This window comes from Meleagris gallopavo, chromosome 1, assembly GCF_905368555.1.
Source record: "Meleagris gallopavo chromosome 1, MGAL_WU_HG_1.1, whole genome shotgun sequence".
Lineage (NCBI taxonomy): Eukaryota > Metazoa > Chordata > Aves > Galliformes > Phasianidae > Meleagris > Meleagris gallopavo.
The window spans coordinates 15,090,075-15,115,712 of NC_139404.1; the positions used below are offsets into that span (position 1 = coordinate 15,090,075).

At 38.6% G+C, this 25,638-nt stretch overlaps 1 protein-coding gene across 9 annotated transcripts in view; it reads left to right on the forward strand.

Annotated features, from left to right (window-relative positions):
* KIF21A (kinesin family member 21A) overlaps positions 1–25,638 on the forward strand; it is an 83,467-nt gene that overhangs the window by 54,845 nt on the left and 2,984 nt on the right. For 3 of the 9 annotated variants that reach the window (XM_085217499.1, XM_085217528.1, XM_085217517.1), the window contains 16 exons: positions 75–228; positions 601–801; positions 2,133–2,234; positions 2,828–2,993; positions 3,509–3,529; positions 7,016–7,076; positions 7,292–7,346; positions 8,910–9,127; positions 13,307–13,417; positions 14,008–14,136; positions 15,724–15,762; positions 17,763–17,899; positions 20,844–21,024; positions 21,394–21,558; positions 22,133–22,250; positions 22,969–23,139. In XM_085217499.1, coding sequence (XP_085073625.1) covers positions 75–228; positions 601–801; positions 2,133–2,234; positions 2,828–2,993; positions 3,509–3,529; positions 7,016–7,076; positions 7,292–7,346; positions 8,910–9,127; positions 13,307–13,417; positions 14,008–14,136; positions 15,724–15,762; positions 17,763–17,899; positions 20,844–21,024; positions 21,394–21,558; positions 22,133–22,250; positions 22,969–23,139 — 2,029 coding nt within the window. The remainder of the gene's footprint in view (positions 1–74; positions 229–600; positions 802–2,132; positions 2,235–2,827; positions 2,994–3,508; positions 3,530–7,015; positions 7,077–7,291; positions 7,347–8,909; positions 9,128–13,306; positions 13,418–14,007; positions 14,137–15,723; positions 15,763–17,762; positions 17,900–20,843; positions 21,025–21,393; positions 21,559–22,132; positions 22,251–22,968; positions 23,140–25,638) is intronic. The other 6 variants (XM_085217520.1, XM_085217545.1, XM_085217509.1 and 3 more) reach the window with 6 other exon arrangements.

The window sequence follows — 25,638 nt, forward strand, 5'->3', positions numbered from 1 at the left end:
TGGCTTGATTGTTTCCACGTTCAAATCTGAACTACTTCAGCCTTAGATGTATGTTTCTCCTGAATTTACCACAGGAAGAAATATCAGCGGAAAGCAGTGACAAGCAGAGTTTACTCCTCAAGGGCAGCCAGGATGAAGTGGCAGTTACTTGAACGCAGAGTCACTGATATCATTATGCAGAGGATGACCATTTCCAATATGGAGGCAGATATGAATAGGTTACTTACGGTGGGTGAGCTGCTATGGACTATGATCTGCACGGTCATATTGACTATAAAGAGAGCACTCTGTTTATGTTTGTGGTAAATATGTGGCTGTGATGCTAGCATAAGCAGTGACTCAGAATTCCTTGCTATCAATGAAGAAACTTTTAACTTCTATACACTTTTGGACAATAGGATTTCTGTGCTTAGCAAGGAATAAAAGCATATAATGGGTTAATGTGTAAATATATTAATACACTTAAGTGTGGAATTTCTTCAAATTCTTTAAAAAATTTTTAAATTTTAAAAAGGAAAGGAAAACATAAAGAAGGTACTTCAGTGCCTTAAGTGCTTACTAATTACTTTCTATGTAATGTTTTGTCTTTGGGGAAAATAGCAACGTGAAGAACTTACAAGAAGAAGAGAGAAGCTTTCAAAGAAAAGGGAGAAGCTCATCAGGGATGGGGGTGGCAGTGAAGCAGATAGAAATGTCCAGAACATAAATGAAGAAATGGAATCACTAACTGCAAATATAGACTACATTAATGACAGCATTTCTGACTGCCAAGCAAATATTATGCAAATGGAAGAAGCAAAGGTAGGTCAAATATTAATTTAAATAATGGAAAGGCAGAAGAGAAGCAGCCTTGAAAATGTGCTTATTTAGAAATGAATTTTATTTTCATTCTGTGGTTATTGAATTAGGAACTAGGAATAAGTGAAGTCTGAAGTGAAGGCTGTTTATACAACTGGGCTTCGAGATGTGAATCTCGGGCTTAATGTTCTAATGCAAGTTAAATACTGCAAGGTGTTTAAACATCAAAACTGATGCTTTCTATTCTCCTGGTGCCAAATTGAATTACTGGAATCAAAGGTTACCAGGTTGTGTTCACTTTCTGCAGCTGTTGGTATACTTCTACTTTGTTGTATTGTTTTTGTATGCTTTAAATATATGTAAACGATTTTGTATGTCATCACCTATGTAAATTATTACCTATTGCATTTTTGTAAATTTTCAATTATGGAACACTTGCTATCTGTAATCAAGGAGGCTTTTCAGGAAAAGTTGCTTGAGATAGACTTCTTAGACAGACAGTTTCCCATTAAATTGCTACTCTGATTGGTGTAGAAGCAGTTTATCAAAAGCAGTGAAATTCAGATGTGAAAACTTCATATGCGTCACACTGTACATGATCCAGCATGAAGAACACAACAGCCAGTCTTTTAGATATCTCAGTGCATGATGGTATGAAGTCTGAACTGTAACACCAACTCCTTTTTTATACAGCAGTTTCTGAGTTCTCCCTGTGCCACACTGGGCTAATTTGTGCCTTAATGCATTGTACATTGCCAGCAGCTTTTACTGTTTTAATCACATCAGGGTTCCTTGAATTTTGGACAGCATGGTGTGAGGTTACTGGACTTTACATTAACAGTAAAATGGTAGTGAACACAAAAGATTATTCCTGAGAGTTCCAAGTGCTTAATATTAACTGAGAGTAATCAGAAGAATGATGAAAAGAATAGTGAGAGAGATCTTCAAATATACAAAGGCTGCAGAGATTAAAGAAATGCACTTATTTCTGTATGCACTGTGAATAGCATAGTCGGGAGAAAGAAGGGCTCCGAGTTAGAGGCTAGTAATAATGTTCTGATAGGAAAGAAATGAAGCATTGCAAGAGACTTGGAAGGATGTGGAATCTGTACCATGAGGTAGTTTGGGGATAGTTTGGAAGAAAACACACACACACACACACGCACACCACCCACCAGGATGAAACTGTGTGACATGGTGTAGAAGTATCTAAGGGAATAACTGGATGATGTTGCAGCATTCTCCCACTATTTCTGTTTTCTGTAATTATGGTAATGTTAGAAAAAAACCTTTGTTTTTTCCCAAACCTGATGGTTTTATTGCTGCATATGTAGGAAGAAGGAGAGACCTTGGATGTAACGGCAGTGATAAATGCTTGCACTTTGACAGAAGCCCGATATTTGCTTGATCACTTCCTCACAATGGGTATCAATAAGGTAATGCAGAGTGTGAAGTGTGTGTGTGCATCAAGACTATTACATGTATCATGAGCAGAGCTGGTAAAGGCTGGTAAAGGTTGGCTAATTTGAAAATTTATGACTATGGAAAGTAAACACAAACAAAGCAAAGCAGGTCAGCACTAATGAGTTGTACTGGTTCAAAGTGGAGGCCCTTGAGATCCTTTGTACCCGTCAAGCTGTTACGTGTTTTTCAATCCCCAGAAGAGTCCACTTCACTCTATGAAAAACTAGTGTTGCTGTAAGAGCAATATGAGGTAATTAGTAATCAAATTCTTTCCATGTTTTTTTTTTTTTTTTAACAAGCTCTGAGGTAGTGCTCGGTGTTTTTTTTTCTTTTTTTTTTTCTTTATGAGACTGGCACAGCAACTTTCTTGAAAATATGATCCATTTTTAAAATTAGTTTCAAGATAGGATAATATATTATTTCATGGCATGCTTTGGTCAGACTTGGGCTTTTGAGTAGAGCAAGATGGGTCTTCATAAAACTTTGGGAAGTAATGTTTTCATAATGAATATTTGGCACTTTATGACAACGTACACATGAATCACATGCTTGTTTTCTCTCTTAGGGGCTCCAAGCAGCTCAGAAAGAAGCTCAGATTAAAGTTCTTGAGGGGCGCCTTAAGCAGACAGAAATTACTAGTGCTACTCAAAACCAGCTGCTGTTTCATATGCTAAAAGAGAAAGCTGAGTTGAATCCTGAACTTGACGCTTTGCTGGGTCATGCTTTGCAAGGTAATTTTGTCATCTTGTATTCCAAATAGTCAGCTGCATGTCACGTTTGCCTTTCATGCATGCTGTACTGGGCATTCTAGGTTGTTTCTTTTCTGAATAGATGCTGTATTTTAATGTATTAAATTTTTAATTATTTCACAATTGATATGCATGTATGTCATGTGTAAGTATATCCACTCAGCAGTGAAATGGAGGAAATTCAGAAGCTTTTTATTATTGAGGCTTTAAAATTCAAGTATTTCACCTACTACTTTTATAAAAGACTGCCTTTACAGTTTCATATGACTTTAATTTTTGAATGTGAAATTCTAAACGTAATTCTGTTCAATCATCGTTTGTTAGTGATTTTCAAAGTGGCACTGTATGTCTGCTACGGCATCTATTCTACTTCTTGTGAGATAGTATTAAGGAAAAGTACAGGATACATTTGGGTGCTTTTGTTTTATTTCTTTTTATACCTGGATATGTTTTGATTGGAGTGTTGCTTTTGTTTCCTTGTTGCTGTTATTGCACAGACCTAGATAGCATACCACTGGGTAAGTATGTCTAGCTTTCTGTGTACTGTACAGCTGCATGAATTACTAATTCATTCATGTTCACTAACTGGTATATCTTAGAATTCGTGTGTGCGTGAAGTTTGCATGGACTATGCTGTAAATGTACTCATTTATTATGAGCCTAATGAACATTTCTTCTTTTCTGAAACCATCTATAGCCTCATGTTATCTTTGTTAGACATGATTTTGGCTGAGGAAAAAGAAATAATTCATAAATGCAGTTCATTTTCTGTAGACAATTTACTTTGTAATGTAAATAATTTACAGAATGCAGATATCTCACTTTTTCAATTGGATTTAGTTGCTGACCGCTAATTTTGTGGAGATGAATCTTTTGTTGCTTCTAAACAATTTTCAAGTAAATGACATACGTTTCCTTCTCTCCTGTGACTCCTGGTCACGAAATTGGTTATGTTTGAAACCTCAAATATTCCTGATGTCAGTAACTGTTTGTTTTGTATCATCTCCTGTTCCGTCTAAGCCCATGAAGCTACCCAGGAACATATCATATATACAAGACTTTGTCTTGAAGTGTATAGATCATCGCCTGAGCTGGTGAGAGCACTTACAGCTGTGCAGTGCCCTGACAGGTGGCACCTGATGAACATGCCAGGGCATGCTGCTGCATTTGCTGAGTATTTCTTCAGATGCACCAGTGGTTATTAGTAATGTAGTTGTCTAAAATAGCCTCTGTTCTGTACACATGTGCATGTGTGTGCCTGTTCACCCCTGTTGGAGTGAAAACAAGGCTTTTCTAGCCAGGATGTTCGCATTTCCTTTTAGCTCTAGATGGGACTTTACTTGTTAACAGCGTCCAGAGCAACCTTTTGAAAATAATTTTGTTAAATGCATTCAAACAGTAGCACTGTTGTAAAAATTTTTGGAAAATACGTATGCTAAAGAAGCTTTTTGATACTCTGCAAGCCTGAACTGAGGCTTTTAAAACACACGTCACTCAGGACTGTGATAACACTTGATAGGAAGGAAACTTCACTGTGAGTGTATCTAAACTGAATATGCCATACTAACCTTAGTCCACACTGAAATTCACGCTTTTGGTAGTCTGTATTTTGTAAATCACTTGTAGGTAGACCTTTTTAGCTGGAGGAAGTTCAGAAAGCACCAAAGAGAGGCTTCGAGGCTGGGACTGCCAGCAGCGTGGCTGGGGCACTCTGGCTGCAGGGCTCCCTGGTAAATCAGTTATCTCAATAGTCTGTCCGGAAGCTCAGGGGCAGTACTGAGTGCCATCCCAGACAGTAACTTGTACCTTCAGAGTGCTGGTCATCAGCTGCTCTTGACTTTGATGCCTTTTTGCAGCTCTGGGGTCTGTATGTTTTTAGCAGTTTGAACACGCTTGGCTTGGAGAAATGCAGGAGTTCCCCAAGATAGTTGTGTACCTGTGTTCAAATGTAGACTGAAGAAAAGGTTTCAATCTGCATCAACTTACATCACAAGCTCAGATTTTTATCTTCAGACCAGGCTTCTTATGCACATGGACTTTGTGTGCGGATGAACTCTTCACACCTATTCAGACGTTAATGTGACCACAAAGTTGGGTCTTGAAGTCACTCCTTTCTGAAGCACCTTCCCACCCATGACATCTGGATGTGCCTGGTTGTGACTCAAAGCTTTGTACGTGCAGATCCTGAAAGAGCAGCTCAAATGTCATCTCCTTTGGATTAAATTGCTGGTTTGCTGCACTGTTCTGGCACTGTTCATTTTTCTCTGTGTGAGGATGAAGACCTCGTCATAAAGTCATCAGAAAAGCTCTCCACTGATCTTTGATCACTGATCTATTAGCAGTTATGTCTCCTGCTCCTCACAAGCACTACTGCCTTCAATGGCTTAATTGTTCCTTTTTATCTCCTCTTGCTCAGGACTTCCTGCAGAATCTTGCTCTTCTCTCCCTTCTCATCTTTTTTCGTTGGTTCTCTCTGCTGTTTTCTACCTGGGGCTTCTCACAGGCTTCCTGTGATCCATTGCAGATAAACTCAAGAAAAATATTTATGTAGCATGTCAGGTCATGTTAGTGGGAATCCACAAGTAAAATCCCATCTTTTGTGGCCGTATGGCTCTTTCTACTTTTCACAGGTACGGCAGAGTTGATCACAAGCCCTTTATGAGAAGGCCATGACTTCTCCAGGAAACATTTTTTAGAAGTAGCATGGACAAGAAGGCAGCATTTTCCCTTTCTTTATTTTTTTGGACAATTCAGCTGGAGACTATTTATCTTTCCCTCCCTTTCTCCAGAACATGAACCTAAATTTAAAATACGGAATTTAAGTATGAATTAAAACATGAATTTAAAATTGGTGGACGCATTTCTTTTAATATGGGTACCAAATATGTTGGTTCTGTGTATTACAGATGTTACTTACTTTCTGGCAGAGATATTTAAATAATCTTAAAGTACTCAAACAATAAAGAAGAGATTTAGAAGAAAGTCGTGAGAGTATTACTTAATCCCTAACGTTTCATGATTATGTTCAAAAATATGGATCTTGCAGGAATTTAATATCTATATCTTTAAACTATGCATAGAATGTATTACTATACTAACATGCAAGTAAGAAAATTTGTTTTCCCAGCAGTTTGGAATTGTTGTACATATGACTTGGACTGATCCTCTTAGCTTAATGTTTTGCACCATTTGCATGCAGACATGCATCCATCTGATGTTTGATAGTGTTACAGGATGTGACGTGCATGCTGGGTTTGTCTGTTGTGAACAGCTTTATGTCCCCATTTTTCTTCAGGATCATTTTATACTGAAGAGCTTTGTGCAGTTAGCTTCAATGCAATCAGTATTTTTTAGAAGCAGTTCTATAGTATTACGTGGTGGTCATCCTGTTTTGAAACCTAGATGCTTATGTACTAATGAAGTGCTTGTTTCTTGTCAGGCTGATGTTGCAATTCTGTATATACTGAGTCTGAGCCTCAACTCACTTGCTAGTTAAAAATGCATTATTTCTTTCACCGTAACAGATTTGATGCAGTATTGGAGCAAGGTGATTATGAAAAAGGAGTCAGAACAGAGATCCTCACTGTCCATTGATTTGCATCTTCTCTTGCATGTCTTGCAGATAATGTCTTTTGCTTTGTCTTCTTTCTTTCTTCCAGATTTCATTCTACAGTTTATTTCTCTTTCTCTGTCATCCATGTTGCTCTGCTACAATGAATAGAGGACCACATCCAACACAGTATGCCAAGGTCTATGATTTCTTTAGGCTGTGTGAAAGAACTCAGGACAACTTATGAGTGAAAAGATTACAGAAAAAATAGAGAAAACCAGGAAAATTCCATGAGAACTGCCTAGGAAATAGTGAAGAGTATTTGTAAATCCCTACCTATCATACGCTGATCATCAACATTCAGTGTTGTCTGAATTGTTTTACGTACTATGCAAAGCCCGAATGTCCTTTTGTAGTTGGACAGGCTAACAGTATTCTTTTGGAATTTTTCTAGACAATTTGGAAGATAGTACAGATGAGGATGCTCCGTTGCACAGCCCTGGGACAGAAGGAAGGTGAGTGATCTTTGTTAACAGGTAACTGGGTCTGGTTCTAAAAAAATTACCATCATTTCTTCTTTTTGTAATACATTACATATTCATCAGAAGATACCTGTGATGTTTTCCTTTCAATTTGCCTATCAATTCAATGGACAGAAATGTTAAATTAAAATATGCATTCTAAAAAGTTGTCTATTTTCTTACTAATTGTGTTGCAATTTTTTGTTTAGTGCATTATCTTCGGATCTTTTGAAGCTTTGTGGTGAAGTCAAACCCAAAAGCAAGGTATACTGTAGAATAATTAGAATTCATGCTTTGCTTTGCTCTAGAGTCATAAGCGAGCAAAGACAAACTGAAGGTGAACTGAGATAATGCTTGTATAATTTGTATGTAGTGTGTTTTTTGTGTAATACTCCTCTCTGTGAAGTAATAATAAAAATACATTGTTTTTCACTATCTTGTGGCTGAATTTTCACACTTACAGAACAGATATTTTCATAAATTGATAGCATTCCAAACTGAGTAGATTTGCAGTTGAGAATTAATTAACATAATGAGGGGTAGGGGTCAGGGTATGTTCAAGTTGGGGATTAGGAAAAGATTCATCACCAGGAAGTAGCTGGGCACAGAACAGGCTGCCCAGGGCCCCAGGCTGCCAGAGTTCAGGGAGTGTTTGGACAACACTCTCAGACACATAAAGTTTGAAGTTTGGATGGTGCTGTGTGGAGTAAGGTGTTGGATTTGAGGATCCTTATGGATCTCTTCCAACTCAGAATATTCTATGATTCTACAATTAACGAGGCTGCTGTTTAATATTAATGCCAGTGGGAACAGAAAACATTTTTTTCTTTTCTTTTTTTTTAAAATTTGCTTCCACGGTCATAGGAATTTAAGGAGCTTATAAGATAAAATTTGACCTTCGGGTTCTAAATTAAAGTTATTGTTGCAGGTAGGTTGGCTGCAGTTTAATATTAATAGCAGTGGGAACTAGAAATGTGTACTGTTTGTGATTTGCTCCTGTGGTCACAGGAGCATAAAGCAAATTTGTAAAGGAAGTAGAAGTTCTAGCCTCTATGCTTTGATCTACAGTTGACTCTGGAGGACTGTATATAAGTTGGCTGTTGCATTATTGATAGTGTTATTTGACTGTGCAGCTCTTTGGGTAGGTAAACTGAAGGAGTTTGATCTGAAAATGTTGGCATGAAGTAAACGTGTCATTTTTGTGAGGGCTGTGTTCACACTGGGCTTTTGTCTTTCCCAGAGGTGTTTCTTTCCTTAAGGAATAGATTTCAAATTTGCAGCAACTAAACTCCTAACATGCATGACCAGTTCTCTAAGAATGATGGTGTTGTGCAGAGCTTGGCTCCTTTGTGAGGCTCTCTGCTGTTTCCTAACTGTTGAAATGCTGAGAGAATCTTAATTCATCTTAGCTTATGTCAATTTAGAAGTAGTTTAAGCCACCTAGCAGCTACTTTTACATCGGAAGCATCATTGTAAGAAGTTACTCCTATGTAATTGTAGTTATTTAAATCCACGCTTTGCATTACTCCTCTGCTTTGAAACATTTCATTTGGATAAATCTTAGGGAGTAATAGATGCTTGTTGTTGGTTTCCAAGGACATCCTTTCAAACAGTTGTCAAATCAATGTTTTTCAGTTGAATTTGACTTACCTTCTCTGAAATCTTTGCCAAGGAGTACAGATGAGCTTCTTAATTTAGTTTCTAAAGGAAGTTGCCAAGTGATTTGAGGAGAATGCCATTTACAAGCTAACGATAATCTTAAATGTAGCACTCTTGAAAGATTCTAGGAAGTGATTAAGTTGCAACTTGCTTTTTGTTTGTCTCCAGGCCCGCCGGAGGACCACTACACAGATGGAATTGCTGTATGCAGATAGCAGTGATTTAGTCTCTGACATTAGTGCGGCAGAATCTACTTTGCCTGGCCTTCTTGCATCTGCTGCAGAAACCCAAGAAAGCGGGATGACTGCTGACACAAATGATACTTCTGCTAGGGACAGAGAGTTTATTCCCCCACCATCTGGCTTACCTTCTAAGATAGGCAGCATGTAAGTTTGGCCATGCTGTACTAACTGTTCTTTGCTTTTTAAAAATGCATGTTGCCCATTTCTTGTAATCTATTATTTTAACTAGACAAGGTAGGTTAATATACTTGAAGCTTACTAAATAATACTGACAAAACCTTTCTTTCTTTTCTGCCATCACACTCTCGACATTAGAAACACACTGTTGAAAATAATGTGCTGCTTACAGGAGATCCAAACTTCTCTTGTTTTGTGATAGTGAAATCATTATTGCCTTGTTTCTAAATAGTGGGAGAAAAATCCATCTAGTGCTTTGTTTCACTAGTGCTGTGGGAAATTTGCTTTCTTGGGGTGCAGCAAGAATATGCTTAGAACAGCAGGGAGATCAAAACCAAACCAAAACAAATAACTGGCAACAAGAAAAAATGAAGTAGTGTACCAATAGTATCTGTGTGTGGTCTCAACTGTCAGGTTAAATCTTTGTGGGAGACTTTATGCAGACCTTGCTTAACCTGAAGAAATCTTTACACTCACGTGCTCAATTAATGTAAAGCTGATACAGACACAATTAATACTAGGAATCCTCAAAAATCCTCTCTAGTTACAGACGGTGCTTACCAGCAGAAGAGTTTTACTAATTGAAATTATTACTCGATGCCAAATTAAACTAAAAATTTTGTTTTGATCCTTTTTATTATGAGGCCAGTAGTTGTCTCTCATGTACTCCAAATGTGTTTTATTTCATTTGCTCTTAGTGTTCTTTTTATATCTTGTGATATTACTGGTGATTATTAGCCATTCACTGCTAGAGATGCTAGAGACCTGTATTTTTAAATACTAGCTTCTGTGTTCCATGAACTCTTGTGTAAAATAATTGCACATATTGTATTCAGTGATATGGAAAAACCATATCCCATAGCCATCTTCGTGTCACAAATGCTGGAATTAGGCATCTTTCACTGTACACCTGTCCTATTTGCATAATATTTTTACAGTGGTTTCCATCTAATGTACACTTGCAATTTTGTGTTATTTCTGCTGTGTGTTTCTGGCATGTGCTTGAAGTGGCAACATGAACCATAAAACACCGCTGACAGCAATTATTAACCCGTGCTGATGCCTTCAGTGCATTTTACATGTTGAATATGCTTGAAAATAATGCTCTTGGGGGGTTAGGATATGTGGGGAAACCCACATATTTTAGCAGTTAGCTTGAGTTCACTAGAGATTCTTGAAGCTTCAAGATTTAAAACATCAAGTGTTATGGCCTGACAACCAGGACTCAGGTAATAGCAACTTTTGCCTAGCTCCATCTGCTTTGTGAAAGTCATCTAGCATGTAGCAAAACAGAATTTTTCTACAGAACTGTATTCTGTGAGCATTATATAGTTGTCAGTAAATCAGTTTAGTCAGCAGCAGGCCTCACTGGTGCTTTGTTATTGGTCAAAATAGCCACAATCAGCCTGGCCTGTAGTGATGTCTTTGCTGTAAGTGAAAGGGTGTTTTTCCTTTTTTTCCCCTTTTTTCTTTTTTTCTCCTTTTTTCTTTTTTTCTCCTTTTTTCTTTTTTTCCCCTTTTTTCTTTTTTCCCCTTTTTTCTTTTTTCCCCTTTTTTCTTTTTTCCCCTTTTTTCTTTTTTCCCCTTTTTTCTTTTTTCCCCTTTTTTCTTTTTTCCCCTTTTTTCTTTTTTCCCCTTTTTTCTTTTTTTCCCCTTTTTTCTTTTTTTCCCCTTTTTCCTTTTTCCTTTTTCCTTTTTCCTTTTTCCTTTTTCCTTTTTCCTTTTTCCTTTTTCCTTTTTCCTTTTTCCTTTTTCCACAACTAGACCTCAGTATATTTGCTACAGCATGGCTGCTTTTACAGGTCATTTTTGAAGAAAGGTTGTCTTTGTGAGCCACCTGGCCTTCCCATTTGAGCTATGCAGTGCTCATAGTTATTGTAATAAATTACATTCTGAAGCAGTGTGTAACCTTACCCACAATGAGCTTTAACTTCCTTGTGTCACTTAAGTGGCATTCAGAGATGTGGAAGTAATAAAAATAATCCAAAATATGCATTCCCTGGAAGTAACAGTAATTTTATGCTGAGATGTAAAGTTAAGTGTCTGCTTACGCACAAACGTTGCTGTGGAAACCCCACTGTTTTCTCATTTGTGTGATGATTCCAAGAAGCACCTAAATGTCCACGGCTCACGCTGAGTCCAACAGTCAGTTTGTTTGGAGTTCTGTTTTACAGGCACAGCTGGTTCTGTTGTCCTTTGATACTCCTACTTTATCTCAGCAGCCTCTGCAGAGCAGAGTGGTCTCCTGTAGGTCTTGTGTCAGATTTGCCAGCTCTGTTCAGATGTCTCTGATATAATGGAAGTCTTAAAGGATGCTGAAAACCTGCACTTTTTCATTCAGGTCATCAGTAGGGATGCACCTGATCTGGGTTTTTTGTTCTTACGTCTGTATTTAGGAAGCTCACTCTGGTAAGAATGCACCATTTCTGTAATACCCGCATTTCCAAGTTTTCAAAAAGGATTCTTAATATAATCACACTCTTTACACCTTCTTTGGAGGTGGAAGACTCAAGGGACATGCGGAGAGTAAGCAAGAGGGAGCTGGCACTATGCCTGACTGTGCAGCACAGTGGTGTGAGGCAGAGGAGTCTGTGCTCTGCTTATGGTGAGGCTTTTTTATTCTAGTAACCACGCAGGATATGTGTAGGCAACCAAAGCAGAAAGACTAGCTCAAGTTTTTCATCCTTGCTGAAAAATCTGTCTATTGGGCTGATCATAGGACTTCCTTGTAACTCAGAACTTCTTCATCCTTAAATACATACTGGTCTGACATAAAAAGAGGGGAGAGAATGTGTTCTGTTCCCCCTTCTGTCCTTTGCAGAATATGCTTAGAGGTAAGTAACCTGGAGTGGATTGAACCTATCTATCCTTCTTGTTTATGTTCTTTAACTTCTAGTCTTATATGCAAAACCGTAGAAGTTACTGCTTCTGCTCTCCATTCACCTGCCTTGTGAAGGCCCTGTTTGTTTGCAGCTGGGGGGCAGTAGGGTCTGCATGCAGCTCATGGCACTAGGCCCTACAGGTGGGACCTTCTCCTTGTTATGGGTGCTTGTGTTCAGTGCAAACGTCATCGATCAGGACAGTTTGGTCAAGTAGTTGTTCTTGGTTATGCTTTCCATTTTAAATTATGTTACCATGCACACCAGTGGATGGATTGATATGGCACACATTTTATATTGCCTTTTAAGGGAAACTGTCATAGCTTTTCTCGTGGAGAATTGCAGATAAGTAGACTCAGATACGTGGAGCAATGATGCTGTTAACTATGTCAAGATGCTTCCTGCCCACTTGACTTTGTCTGCTTAGTAGAGTTTTATGGCACAAAAGCACCTTCATAATCCACAGGATTACTTTCTTCCTTTTAGTAATAATTTCTGGTCATTATATTGGTAAAAACAACCTCTAAGCAGACCAAGAAAGCATAAGTCAAAGCACATATAGCTTTTCTGTTTGCCCAGCTGGTAAGAAACAGGAGTGGAGACCTTCCACATTCTGTTTTTCATTTGTGGTGAAATGATGATACTTGAATGGTAATGTTAGTATTGCACACTTGATCATTTGCTGTTTTTAGTGGGGAGTGAATGTTGAAATGAAGACCACAGTGACTGGAATTATTTTGGAGAAAGAACTAGAGAGGCAAATGAAGAAGGGAGGAGAGGATAGGAAAAAAGTGTCTGACCACTATGACTCTCAATGGAAAATACTTTTTTTTCCCCTTACTGATTGTGAATTTAGTATCTCTTCTTGAATATCTTGGCTAACAGTTGAATTCATTCGTAAGAGCTATTATGATTTCTCTGTTCTTTGCGTCCATTTTAGATCTCAGACATTCTGTCTTCTCTGTGATCTGAATTTGAAATACATGCTCCAGCTATCGTTATCTTTTTTTTTTTTTCAAGTCAATTTCTTTTATTATTGAATTAGTAGATCTACTGTTTGTTTTCAGTATCCTCTCTTGATATGTCAATGAACTGTGAAGGTTAATAAATTTGGTATATTTTTTGTATTAAAACGCGAGAGCAAATATAGACCCAGTAGTCTCAGGAGCTGCAATAATTACTTGCTTCTGAGTGAAAGAATGACAGTTAATATAGGAAAAGCAATTTTGTCAAGAGTAAAGTAAGGTAATGATTCCTCTGTCTTTAGTTCTAGACAGCCATCTTTGTCAGAGAAGAAGATATCTGAACCTTCACCTTTAGCCAAGAGAAAAACTTACGAGAAAACAATGGAAAAGACAAAGGCAAAAGATCAAAAACTGTAAGATTCTTTAAAATTTACTTTCTCTGAAATAATTTAAACTATGGATATATATTCTTGAAAAATAAATCTGTATTTCTTTAATTTTAGGGCAGTATTTTATTGTTGGCAATGAAATTTTTATTGTTCAATGTCTGTGTGTGTTTGCTTTTATTTTTTTCTTTTTGTGTTGTTTGTTTTCCCCCAGAGTATCTTTCTATACATGAATAACTCTGGGCCAGGGTTCTGAGAAAACGTCCTTTGGAGCATTTGCAAATGATTTATTGTAGTTTTACTAAAGGGAAGTTATCAGTTTCTCCAAGAAACTGCAGTTATATTAGCACTTTTCCATTTTACATATGTGATTATTCTTTTTTTTCCTACGTGGAGCTTCCACTGTTAGCAAGTAATCTTTGAACATTTTGCCACCCTGCAATCTGCAGCAATTTGTAACCTTAAGTTTATTGCCTTCTTTGTGAAACATCTGTACCAAGCGTTATAATTTTATTTATTTGCTTAAAAAAAGAGGATCTAACATTGTGAGGCATGTTGCATTTAACCTCTCTAACCATTCACAATCTGTTAAAGAGGATGTTCTTTTTTTCTTGTAGCTCAGATTCTGGAACCCCAGAGGCTAGTCTGTCACCTCCTACTTCCCCACCAAGCCGGCCCCGTAATGAAATGAATGTTTTTAGTCGTCTTACTGTTTCTCAGGGAAACACATCAGTTCAGCAGGATAAGTAAGTCACTGAGGGAAGCCTCAGCCCCCAACCAGGGAACTGCAAAGCATACTCAAGTTACCAGTGTAGTATCTGTTAGATATTCCGCCTTTCATCACCTACGAAACAGGAGGAGTTGCTTCTCCTGTTTTTATGTATTTTTTTTTTTTTTTCAAGTAAAATACTCAAAAATTTCATGAAAGTGCAGAAAAAAATTCAAGAAAAGCAATTTCCTGCTGAACCTTGTTTCCTTTTTCCTAGGTTATGTCTGGTACTTGTAGTTTTAAAGCTTTCAGATGTGACAGAAAAGAGATGTAGAATTCTTAGATACGTGTTTTTGTGTGTGTTTGCACTTGAAAGTAGGATTTAGTTAACTATGTAGGAAATTACACTTTTGACAGTTTTCCAGTTATTCCAGCTCTGAGTACTGTCACAATAGCACTCTGGATGGTAGAGTGTTGAAATATCTAGAACACAGTTGTTTAGAATTATCCAAATTATTGAGCAGACTAACATTCTGGGGTGGTCTGGAGGAGCAGGTGGTATTGATATCCTGGTTAAAAGAAGTAGAGCTCAGTTTCCTCCCATGTTAGACATCTGTTTCTGCAGAAGCTGTAGTTGAAATTGCAGCAGGCTTGAGTTGAACAAAATCTTTACTGCAGATTTCACTACTGAAACCTGCTCTTACGGACTGCAACTTATACTCAGAATAAACCTCTGGCTTGGACTATAGTAAGACAAAAAACAGGTCTCTCTATGCTATTTTTTTTCTCTTTCATAAAGCTTTGCTCTTTTTCAGTGGTCTGCAGAGTCATCGAATACTAAGCAGTAGCTTACAATGCTTCCAATAGCTTAACTGTGCTTCTAACTTCTGTATCTTAGCTGCATTATCTTGTTGCTAACTCCCACTTAACTTTTTTCACTTTCTCTGAACTGGCTTTGAAATAAAATGGAAACTGCTGAATCTGATTTGAGTTAGAAATGAAGGAAATCTTAGAACGTTGCAAATGTTCATGTCTTTTCTTCTTGTGTGTTTTCTGTGTCTTTATTTTTCTTTTTACACCCTTTTCGAAAAGGAGAGGTAAAGTATTTTGAAGTAAGAATAATTTGCAAATTGCTGTTCTTGTTTCAGGGGACTATCAATATGTTTAATACATATATGTTTTCCAGAATAACATTTTATGATTCTTCTACACTTAACAGGCATTGATCAATTTTTTTTTTTTTCCCTTTCCCTACTTTCATTAGTAATTATAATGCAGAGGTTAAATTTTGTTCCCATCTTCCCCTTTTACTTTGTTGTCTTTACTTTTGTAAGAAAAAAGTTGGGGAAATAAGAAAAGGCTTAGCAGGCATTACTCAGCTTCTTGGTTTGAGATAGCTCTTTTGGCAGTAAGTTACATTCTTAGACTATTTTATGACTTCCTATTTTCCCTAATATTATCATGAGTTTATGGCATATCTTGAGCAATGCTGCCTACTGTAAGTGAGCTTGCATTGCTCTTCTGAATTGGCCATGCTGTTGTTTGTTCTTCTTGTATGGAGGCTTTACTTTGCTGCTGATACCTATATTCTTTCTCCTCACAATTCCACCACTGTTGATTGTAGGTCTGATGAAAGTGATTCCTCTCTGTCGGAGGTACACAGGTACTCTCTTTCTCTTTTCTGTTTTCCTGGCATCTTTCACTGAAGTTATTCCAGTTCTTAGGAAATTTCATTTTGCTGCATGAATTTTCCTGAGCTTGTGCACCATAAAATTTTTTTTTTTGCTTTTGCCAGAGGGTTAAAAATTTGAAATTTTGGTCAGGCATGTCTTCCCTGCTTTTTCCCCTTCTTCCTTTTTTTTTTTTTTTTTTTTTTTTTTTTCCTCCTTGAGCATGTCAGGTGTTTTTATCATTTTGTTTTAAATGAAGGAGGGTGTACAACTTTCCCTAGACATATTCTTTCTGTCTACTTTTTTTGAAAAAAAATATTTTCTTGTTTTCTCGATGCCTCTCTCTATTTAATTCCTCCTTGTTCAGTTGTATGCTTTGGTCACTAGGAATTAAATTCTAATGCAAATAAAAGTGAATAAGTTCTACCATGTCTTTCTGATAGGATGCATAGCTGTTCCCGAGATTAAAGAAATGTCTCTGCTCATGTTCTATGTGGTGAAACTGTGGCTTAGAATGTTGGCACTCAGTGAAAAAATTGGATTTTATCAACAGAAAGGCAGTCAAAGGTCTAATAATAATGTGATGGTGGCTTTGTCTAGTCATAGTAGCATCTGCAGCATGTTTTGTCTGCTGATTTCAAAACACTGCACACAGATAGATAAATAGCTTTGGGACATGTATTTTTTGCCTCATGTTCAAGGGAAAGAGCAGATGAGAGCAGCAGTAGTAACTCTCAGTCTAGAGGCAGCACAATCCACTGGAGAATATTACAGAGAAAAAAATGTTAGTTCTATATAGTGTCAGATAACAAAAGCACGGAGACCTAAAACAGTAGTAATAAAAAGAAAGTAAACTACCTATTCTGTAATTCTTGAAAACACTGTAAAAAGAGGCAGATTGGAGTACAAACTTCTTATCCCAAAATGCAGAAGCTAGGAATTCTGTGAATGAAGATGTGCTGTGCAGTAAAGATTCAGTAAAATCATAATTTCTAAGACTGTACCAGATAAACAAGATAATTGCCACAAAGTTGGCTCACAGCAGTAGAGGCTTCTTCCTTCCTGTAGCAAGTCAGTATTATTATTGTTGTTACTATTTTTTACATTTTCCTAAAGCTGATGGTTTTTGACATCATGGCTATTTCTTGTAATTATGAATGCAGTCCCCAGCCAAGTGTGGCAGTGAGTCCTAACTGTGAGCTGGTCAGGTCACAGCGTTCTGTTGCATGTTTGTGGCCATTACTAGGGCCAACGAGGTAGGCTTTTCTGCACTTCACAGAAGTAGATGGGTTCCCTCTGTGCATGCAGTAGTATGCATGGGATTTTAGACTGCTAATAATTATTATTTGGTGATAAATCATCTGATTTTTTTTTTTTTTTTTTTTTTTTTTTTTTTTTTTTTTTTTTTTTCAGGCTGGGTTACAGCCTTTTTTGTACCACTACAGAGTTAGCTACAAATGACCTGGAAAGATTCCTTTGGGGGTAACTGTACTCCCACCATGCTCTCTTATAGCCACTGAAGTTTGGCAGTGGGTACAAGGTGCAGTAGGGACCCTTACTTGGATTCACAAGTTAGCAGTTCTCCAAGCTTACCTGTAGAAGGAAGCTAATGCCAAATGGCTTCTGAGTTTGGAATTGTCTGTGTACGTTACACTGACTACATTTTTCAGGCATGCTATTTGGACTAAGTTGTCTTTCTGCAATTTGCAGTGTTACGGCTGTTCCAATGAATCCAGGAGCTTTCAGTATCTTGCATGTACCCAGCACTCAGCATCTTGCCTCTTTTTTTTTTTTTTTTGTATGTGATTTCCTTTAGCCCAGTGTTGACACTTGTTAAAGCTAAATAGTAAAAATTTTTAAATAGTTCATGAAAGGTGTTCAGTTGTTCTGCCCTCACATGTAAGAAAATGAAATTTACCTATATGTAGGGGAAAAGTTAGTTAATTGATTTGTCTATTACTATGCCCATCTCACACTTCCTTTTTTTCTTTAGGGGGATAATTAACCCATTTCCTGCTTCAAAATGCATCCGAACTTCCCCACTGCAGTGTATCTATACAGCTGAAGGACATGCCAAGCCTGTGCTTTGTGTAGATGCAACAGATGACCTTCTCTTCACTGGATCCAAAGGTCGGGCAACTTTTGTATATCTGTGGTGCATACACAGGCTGCTTTTTCATCTTTGGTTATTGTGAAATTCCCAATTTGTGCTTACTGCAGTGAATGCAGTGGAAAATTGTGAATGCCTATAATGCAACATAAGCTGAAGAAGGATTTACTGCAATTATGTACAGGTTTTCAGTCTTATTGTTTAGTATTTAGCTATTTATTTGTAGTAGAAAAAGTAACTCTCAAGAACAACATTAATACTTGTTGAATGATATGGTAACAGGTGCTTACATGATATGCAATACAAAGTAATAGCCTCAGGCTGTAGAATTATAGAATAGAATCATAGAATCACTGTGGTTGGAAAAGACTTCTAAGATCATCCAGTCCAACCATGTATCTATCACCAGTATTTGCTACTAAACCATGTCCCTCAGTACAGCATCTAAACGTTTCTTGAGTACGTCCAGGGTTGGTGACTCCATTACCTCCCAGGGCAGCCTGTTCCAGTGCCTGACCACTCTCTCAGAGAAGAAATATTTCCTAATGTCCAACCTGAATCTCCCTTAATGCAACTTGAAGCCATTCCCTTTAGTTCCATTGCTAGTTACAGGGGAGAAGAGGCCGACTCCCATCTCACCACAACCTTCTTTCAGGAAGTTGTTGAGTGCAGTAAGGTCACTCCTGTGCCTCCTCTTCTCCAGACTTGAACAATCCCAGGTCCCTCAGCTGCTCCTCATAAGACCTGTGCTCCAGATCTCTCAATGTAATGAGAGGCCCAAAAATGAACAGTACTCGAGATGTGACCTCATCAGTCCTGAGTACAAACGTCAACCAACACCCCCCAGGTCCATTTCCTCTATGCAGTCTTCCAGCCACTCTGCCTCAGCATTGTCTGAGGTTGTTGCGGCCAAAGTGCGGGATCTGTCACTTGGATTTCTTCCATTGGCATCAGCCTAGTGATCCAGCCTGCCCAGATCACTCTGTAGGGCCTCCCTGTCCCCAGATAGACACTTCCTGCCAGCTTGTTGTCATCTGCAACTTACTGAGGGTGCCCTCAATGCCCTCATCCAGGTCATCAATAAAGATATCAAACAGGACAGACCCCAGTAACAACCCTTGGGGATCACCACTTATGAATGGTCTCCATCTGGATTTAACTTCATTCACTACCACTCTCTTGGCCTGGCCATCCAGCCAGTTCTTTACGCAGTGAAGAGTACGTGTACAAGCCATGGGCTGCCAGCTTCTCTGGGAGAATACTATGGGAGACAATGTCGAAGACTTTGTAGTAGAAGAGATAGGAATTAGCGTATCTTAACAGCAGGACAAGGGGAAATGGTTTTAAGTTGAGGGAGGGAAGATTCAGGTGGGATGTCGGGGGAAAGTTCTTTATAGAGAAAGTGGTGAGGTGCTGGAACAGGCTGCCCAGAGAGGTTGTGGATGCCCCGTCCTGGAGGTGTTCAAGGCCAGGTTGGATGGGGCCCTGGGCAGCCTGGTCTAGTATTAAATGGGGAGGTTGGTGGCCCTGCCTGTGGCAGGGGGGTTGGAGATTCATGAACCTTGAGGTCCCTTCCAACCCTGGCCATTCTGTGATTCTGTGATTCTTTGACTGTCCTGCCTAAAGAGTTCAAACAGATTAAACCTGCAAAGCTCGGGCTATTTTCTACTTACCATTTGCATCTCATTAACTGTCCCCTTTGGGCTGTAAAAGTTGTATGGCTGTTATGGGATGGGCTACGTTTTAGTAGTCACTACATTTCCTACTGGGTGGAACAATCATATAACATATAAGTTCTGAAACTTCAGAGCATCCTTATTTATTCCTGTATTAACACAGAGAGCACCATCAGAGTAGATTTTCCACTGCTAACATTTAGATGTGGTTTCTAGCTACTCTGCCTGTATATTAAGAATACCAAGACACACTGTTACAGTCAGTTGGCAAACTTTTGGCCTTCAGAGTTTTTAGCCAAGGTTTTAGCATTTTGTGACTGTATACAAATGCAAGAAGATGAGGTATTTTCAGCTTCTGCAAATGCTGCTCACTTGATCTGTATTGAGATTTCAAATTTAGTGGCTACAAGGGAGAAAAGGTCTTAATATAAGTATTTTTTTAACACAGGAATGCTTGCAGATGTTGTAAATATTTGCTTTCCTGTCATATGCTAGCTTCTCATGCTTACCTTCTTCCTGCTCTTGTCACAGCTGCTGACACGTGAAGTTTGCTCTTCGTGCTCTCAGTAATTATTCCAGTTAAAGATGTACTCCTAAAATACAGAGAGTGATTCTGACATGGTGGAACAAGGAGGGTTTCAGGTGTGGGCTCTATTCAAGCTGCAAAATTCTTAAACTTCTACATGTTTGGAGTTTTAGCACACACAAGTTTGCAGTGTTTAAGTTGCATTGCTACTGAAGGAAACCTATGACTAAAGCACTTATACTGGAATTTTCAGAGGCAGCTAGTGCACTGAATAGTTTGTGTTGCTTTTTGCCTTCATACTTGTCGTGTCTGTCAGCCCTCCTTCAACCTGAAGCATGCATTTCCTCCTGAACTATGACCTTGATGAAGAATTTGTAGGTGTAAAATTGGGTGATTCTCTTGATCGTTGTCAATCATCCAAACCTGACAGCCTCCAAATTTCCTCTTACATTCTTTCCTTGGGAAGGGATTTTATCTTTTTAAAATATTAATTGACTTAATGTGCATATCTTGAACTTGACATGTAAGGATTAACCTTGCTTTGTTTTGATGATGGTAGATGATACTCTTGTGTACTCTTTTAAGACCAATTTAATATAGATATTTTGTGCAGTGCATATCAAAAGAGAGCAATATATTTGAGTGCAAATGGATATATAGATTTGTTGGTTTATTTTAATTACTAGCCTTTTGGAAAAACTTGACTTCTTTACTTTTTTAATTCCCTCCCCCCCTTTTTTTGTTTTTCTTGACTTTATGTAGACCGTACCTGTAAAGTCTGGAATCTGGTAACTGGACAAGAGATTATGTCTCTAGGGGGTCATCCAAACAATGTTGTTTCTATAAAGTATTGCAACTATACAAGTTTGGTCTTCACAGTCTCAACCTCCTATATCAAAGTGTGGGACATCAGAGATTCTGCTAAGTGTGTTCGAACGTTGACGTAAGTATGTTAAACCTTGAATAACAGGAGCTTGAATGAGTTTTGATCTAAAATTAAATTAGATTAAATTCAGTAGTGCACAGTGTAACTCAAATATGCTGTTGGGACCGGTGGCTTTATTTACACCTTTTAGCTAAGTCAGTGTGGGGTGTTGGTAATGTATGAAAACATGAGTTTGCTTGCATGCATGCCTGTGGTATTTTAGCAGGTCTTTGGTATTCATTATTGGCTTTATAGTCTTTTTGCTCAGGTGAATGGGCTTTGTTTTAAATAACATGTAAAGTAAGGAGAACATAATGTAGTTGTCCTACTTTTTCTACTTTTTTTTTCTACTTTTTCTACTTTTTTCTGCTCCCTCCCTTTGCTTAGGTCTTCAGGCCAGGCAATGCCTGGTGATGTGTGTTCGGGAAGTACAAACAGAACGGTCACTATCCCAGCTGGAGAGAATCAGATTAATCAGATTGCACTAAATCCAACTGGCACATTCCTCTATGCAGCTGCTGGAAATTCAGTGAGGATGTGGGACCTGAAAAGGTACTGAACACCAGTGGAAGAGCATGTTCCTTATGAGGTCACATGCATATATGAAGCAAAGTCAATGAGATGTTTCCTGTGTGTGGAAATGTAGCCAAGAAATGGATCAGCTAATTTTTGCTATAGTTGTTACAGAGATAATGGTGGAAGAGCTTTTTATTTCCTCACGTGGTAAAATTATGATGAATTGTTTAAGTAAAAATTATTGGAAGAAAAAAAGCACTGAAGAATGATGTGATAAATTTGTGTTGTGACTGGTAATTGCCAATGAGTGATGAGAATCTACTGATGTAATGCATGGCTGTGATCATTATTAGACAGAACTTTTCCAAACAGATCCTGCACTCAAAGAGAGCATTCAAAATACTTTACAGGGCCTGATGTGTTTGTTTTTTAACATACAAGTTTTGGTTTCCACTTAACAATGATCTAGCATCTTTATGTGGGTATAAGCAGCAGATTATGTAACCAGAGGATAAGTTAGAAGACCCATTCTAGCAGAAACTGTGTTATGGTTTATGTTGTATACACAGAAAAATTGAAAATCCTCAGTCATTTCTTCTTGTTCTTGAAGATTTCAGTCTACAGGAAAGCTAACTGGTCACTTGGGTCCTGTCATGTGCCTTACTGTGGATCGAATTTCCAACGGACAGGATCTTATTGTCACTGGTTCAAAGGACCATTATATAAAGGTAAACCATTAGTATTTGCCTATGTATTTTAACTCCTAACATCAGTATGAGTTGCAGGCTTCAGCAGAAGTGACCCATATCTGAAATCTGATAACCCAAATGGAAATTCTTCTATCAGTTATAGATTATGGGTAATGTTTGATCTTAATAACTAGCACTATTTTTATCATGTGGTGGAGTGTTCTTGAAAACATCGTGGATCAGATTGTCTATAATTCGTCTTATTCCTCATCACATGTGAGGTGGACTTCAGGTGTGTGAGGTCTTAGAGACGTATTTGCAACACCTCCTGTTTAGGTGCTTTAACAGGCTCAAAGTTACTTCAATGAATGCATCTGTTTTGGGGTGCAGACCTAGTTCCCTTGGCAGAGGTGCTCTGTATGCTCCCCACAGACTCTTGCTTAAGCATTACCCCAGTTGTGAAGTGGGAATGGAAAGAGGTCTGTGTACTTCAGTCTTTTGGGTGATTTATTAGCACATATTTTTTGATTGCTCTGAGTTGTGTTAAAGCACAGCATAGTGAGATTATGATGCTTTCTTGTGTCTCATCATTGTGATTAATTTCATTCTATGTTAGAGAGTCTGTTCTTTATTTGTAGCCTTTTTTCTCTACTTCAGCCAGAGTGTATTTGAATCCACAAGCTCCACTGCACATCTCCAAGCTGATTAGGTAGCAGATAATTTTGCTAATAGTATTTGAACATTTATTTTGTTTTAGATGTTTGATGTAACTGAAGGGGCTCTTGGAAGCGTAAGTCCTACACACAATTTTGAACCTCCTCACTATGATGGCATCGAAGCACTTGCTATTATGGGAGACAACCTTTTCAGTGGATCTAGAGATAATGGAATTAAGAAATGGGACTTGGCTCAGAAAGACCTTCTTCAGGTAATACAAAAATCACATGACAGTCATGTTTACTATGTTTCTCAGGCTGTGTAAATGTTCAAGTTTAGATGATGACTATTCGCAAAGACAAGAAGGTGATGGGAGCTAGTCAGCATGGATTCATGAAGGAGGAATTATACCCAGTCAGACTGAAGCCTTCTCTGACTGGCTTGGTGGATGAGGAGAATCTCATGTTGTAAAAAGACTTAAAGGCTTTTTACACTGTCTGTGATAACACGCTTATTCACAAACTGATTAAGTATGTGAAGCACTAGAGAAGTGCACTGTGAGATGAACTGGAAACTGGCTGAACTTCTGAACTAAAAGGATTATGGCCAGCAGCACAAAGCCTAGTCACTAGTGGGGTATCCCAGGTGTCAGTACTGGGAGCGATTCTCTAATATTTTCATTGATGGCCTGGATGATGCAGCAGAGTGTAGTCTGAGCACAATTGCTGGTGATACAAAACCATGAGGAGTGGTTGATAGAGCAGATGGTTGTGCTGTCCTTCACAAGGGCTTTGGCAGGCTGGTGCAGAGGAGCTTCATGAAGTTTGACAGATGGAAATGTCAAGTCTTGCATCCCATAAGGAGTAACTCTGAACACCAGTAGTACAGGCTGGGGGCCAGCCAGCTGCAAAGTGCTCTTGCAGCAAGTGTTCTCCTGGACTGCATTAGGATGAGAGTTGATGGGGTGTTGATCCTTCCCATCTGCTCTGCACTGGAGAGGTGCATCAGGAATTGCTGTCTCCACTGCTGGGCTCCCCAGTACAAGAGAGACATGGACAGAGTGGAACAAGTTCAGCAAAGACCTGAAGCTGAGCTTTGTGCTGAAAGAGCTTTAAGAGGATTAGCAAACTGGATCCTCTCTCACGAGGAGACACCAAGAGGGCTGGGTCTCTTCAGGCTGGGGAAGAGAAGGCACAAGGGGATATTGTCAGTGTATGTAGATACCTAAAATAGGAGGGAGAAAAGACAATGGAGCCAGACACTGATCAGTAATATCCAGTGGAAGAAAAATAAACAGTGGGCACAAAATGAAATGCAAGAAATTCTATTTAAATGGAGAGGAAAAAAAAAAAAAAAAAAGCTGAACAACCTACTCTGGCTGACCCTGCTTTGAGTAGGGGATTGAACTAATGATCTCCAAAGATCTCTGCCAACCTCAGCTATTCTGTGCTTCTGAAGACATAATATAGAATCATAGAACCATGAATGAGGTTGGAAGGAACTGGATCATCCAGTTCCAACCCCCCTGCTATAGGCAGGGACATCTCCCACTAGACCAGGTTGCTGAAAGCCCCATCTAGCCTGGCTTTGAATGCTTCCAAGGAGGAGGAAGCGTGCACAGGCTTACTGGTCAACCAATGTCTCAACACCCTGACAGTAAATAATTTTTTCCTATTATCTAGTCTAAATCTATCCTCTTCCAGTGTAAAGCCATTTCCCCTTGTCCTGTTGCTATATGCCTTTATAAAATGTCCCTGCAGCTTTCCTGTAGGCTCCCTCCAGGTACTGATAGGCTGCTATAAGGTCTCCTTGGAGCCTTCTCTTCTCCAGGCTGAAGAGCACGGCTCTCTCAGCCTGTCCTCATAGGGGAATGCTCCAGCCCTCTGATAATCTTCATGGTCCTCCTCTGGACCTGCTCCAACACCATGTCGTCTTGTGCTGGGGGCTTCAGAATTGGATGCAGTACTTCAGGTGGGTTCTCACCAGAGCAGAGTAGAGGGGCAGAATCACCTCCCTTGACCTGCTGGTAAGGACATCTGTAACTCAGTTATTTTTCAGTAAATGTAGATATAATTTTGATTTGATCACATACATGGTAATATAGTAGAATCTAAATACTGCAGGTTTCATCTGTATTCCTGGTATTCCTTGACATGACTGTTTTAGATAAGGATCAAACCCTGAAATAGAGCTGAATCTGCTTTAAAATATAAATAGTAACATTCCAAGACATTAGTCCTGAGTTGGAAGACTGAATTGATGAAAATAACTCAGCAAACATAGTATTCAAAAAAATTTGGAGATTATCTACTTCACTTAGTGCAATGCAACCCAAGCAGTGTATATTATAGTTAAAGCTTCAGGATGTTCCTAGAAAGCTGCAGGATGTTCCTGAAAGCTTTCTCCATGTTGGGAAAGGCAGCAAAGAGTTCCTACAGAATTGGAAAAGAGCTGCTTCCCTTAAAAGACAGCAAACTTGAGCTATTACATCCCTGGTGTTTGTATCCCTGGTGTATTTTGTTCTCGGCCATTCTGTGAAGCGTTTTGCTTTCTGAATCAGCAGTAAAATGTTAGTGTCCTTCCTCAATAAATAATGAATGATTTTAAGTGCCGTATCATAAAATCATTTTAGAAACTATAATGGGAAAATAAGAAAGGAGAAAGGCAAATGGTTTTTGCTTCCCTGGTGTATTTTTTGATCAGTGTGTTGGGTTTTCTTTCTCTTTCTAAGTTTTACAGACAGACTTGAAAAACATGTGTGCATTCAAAT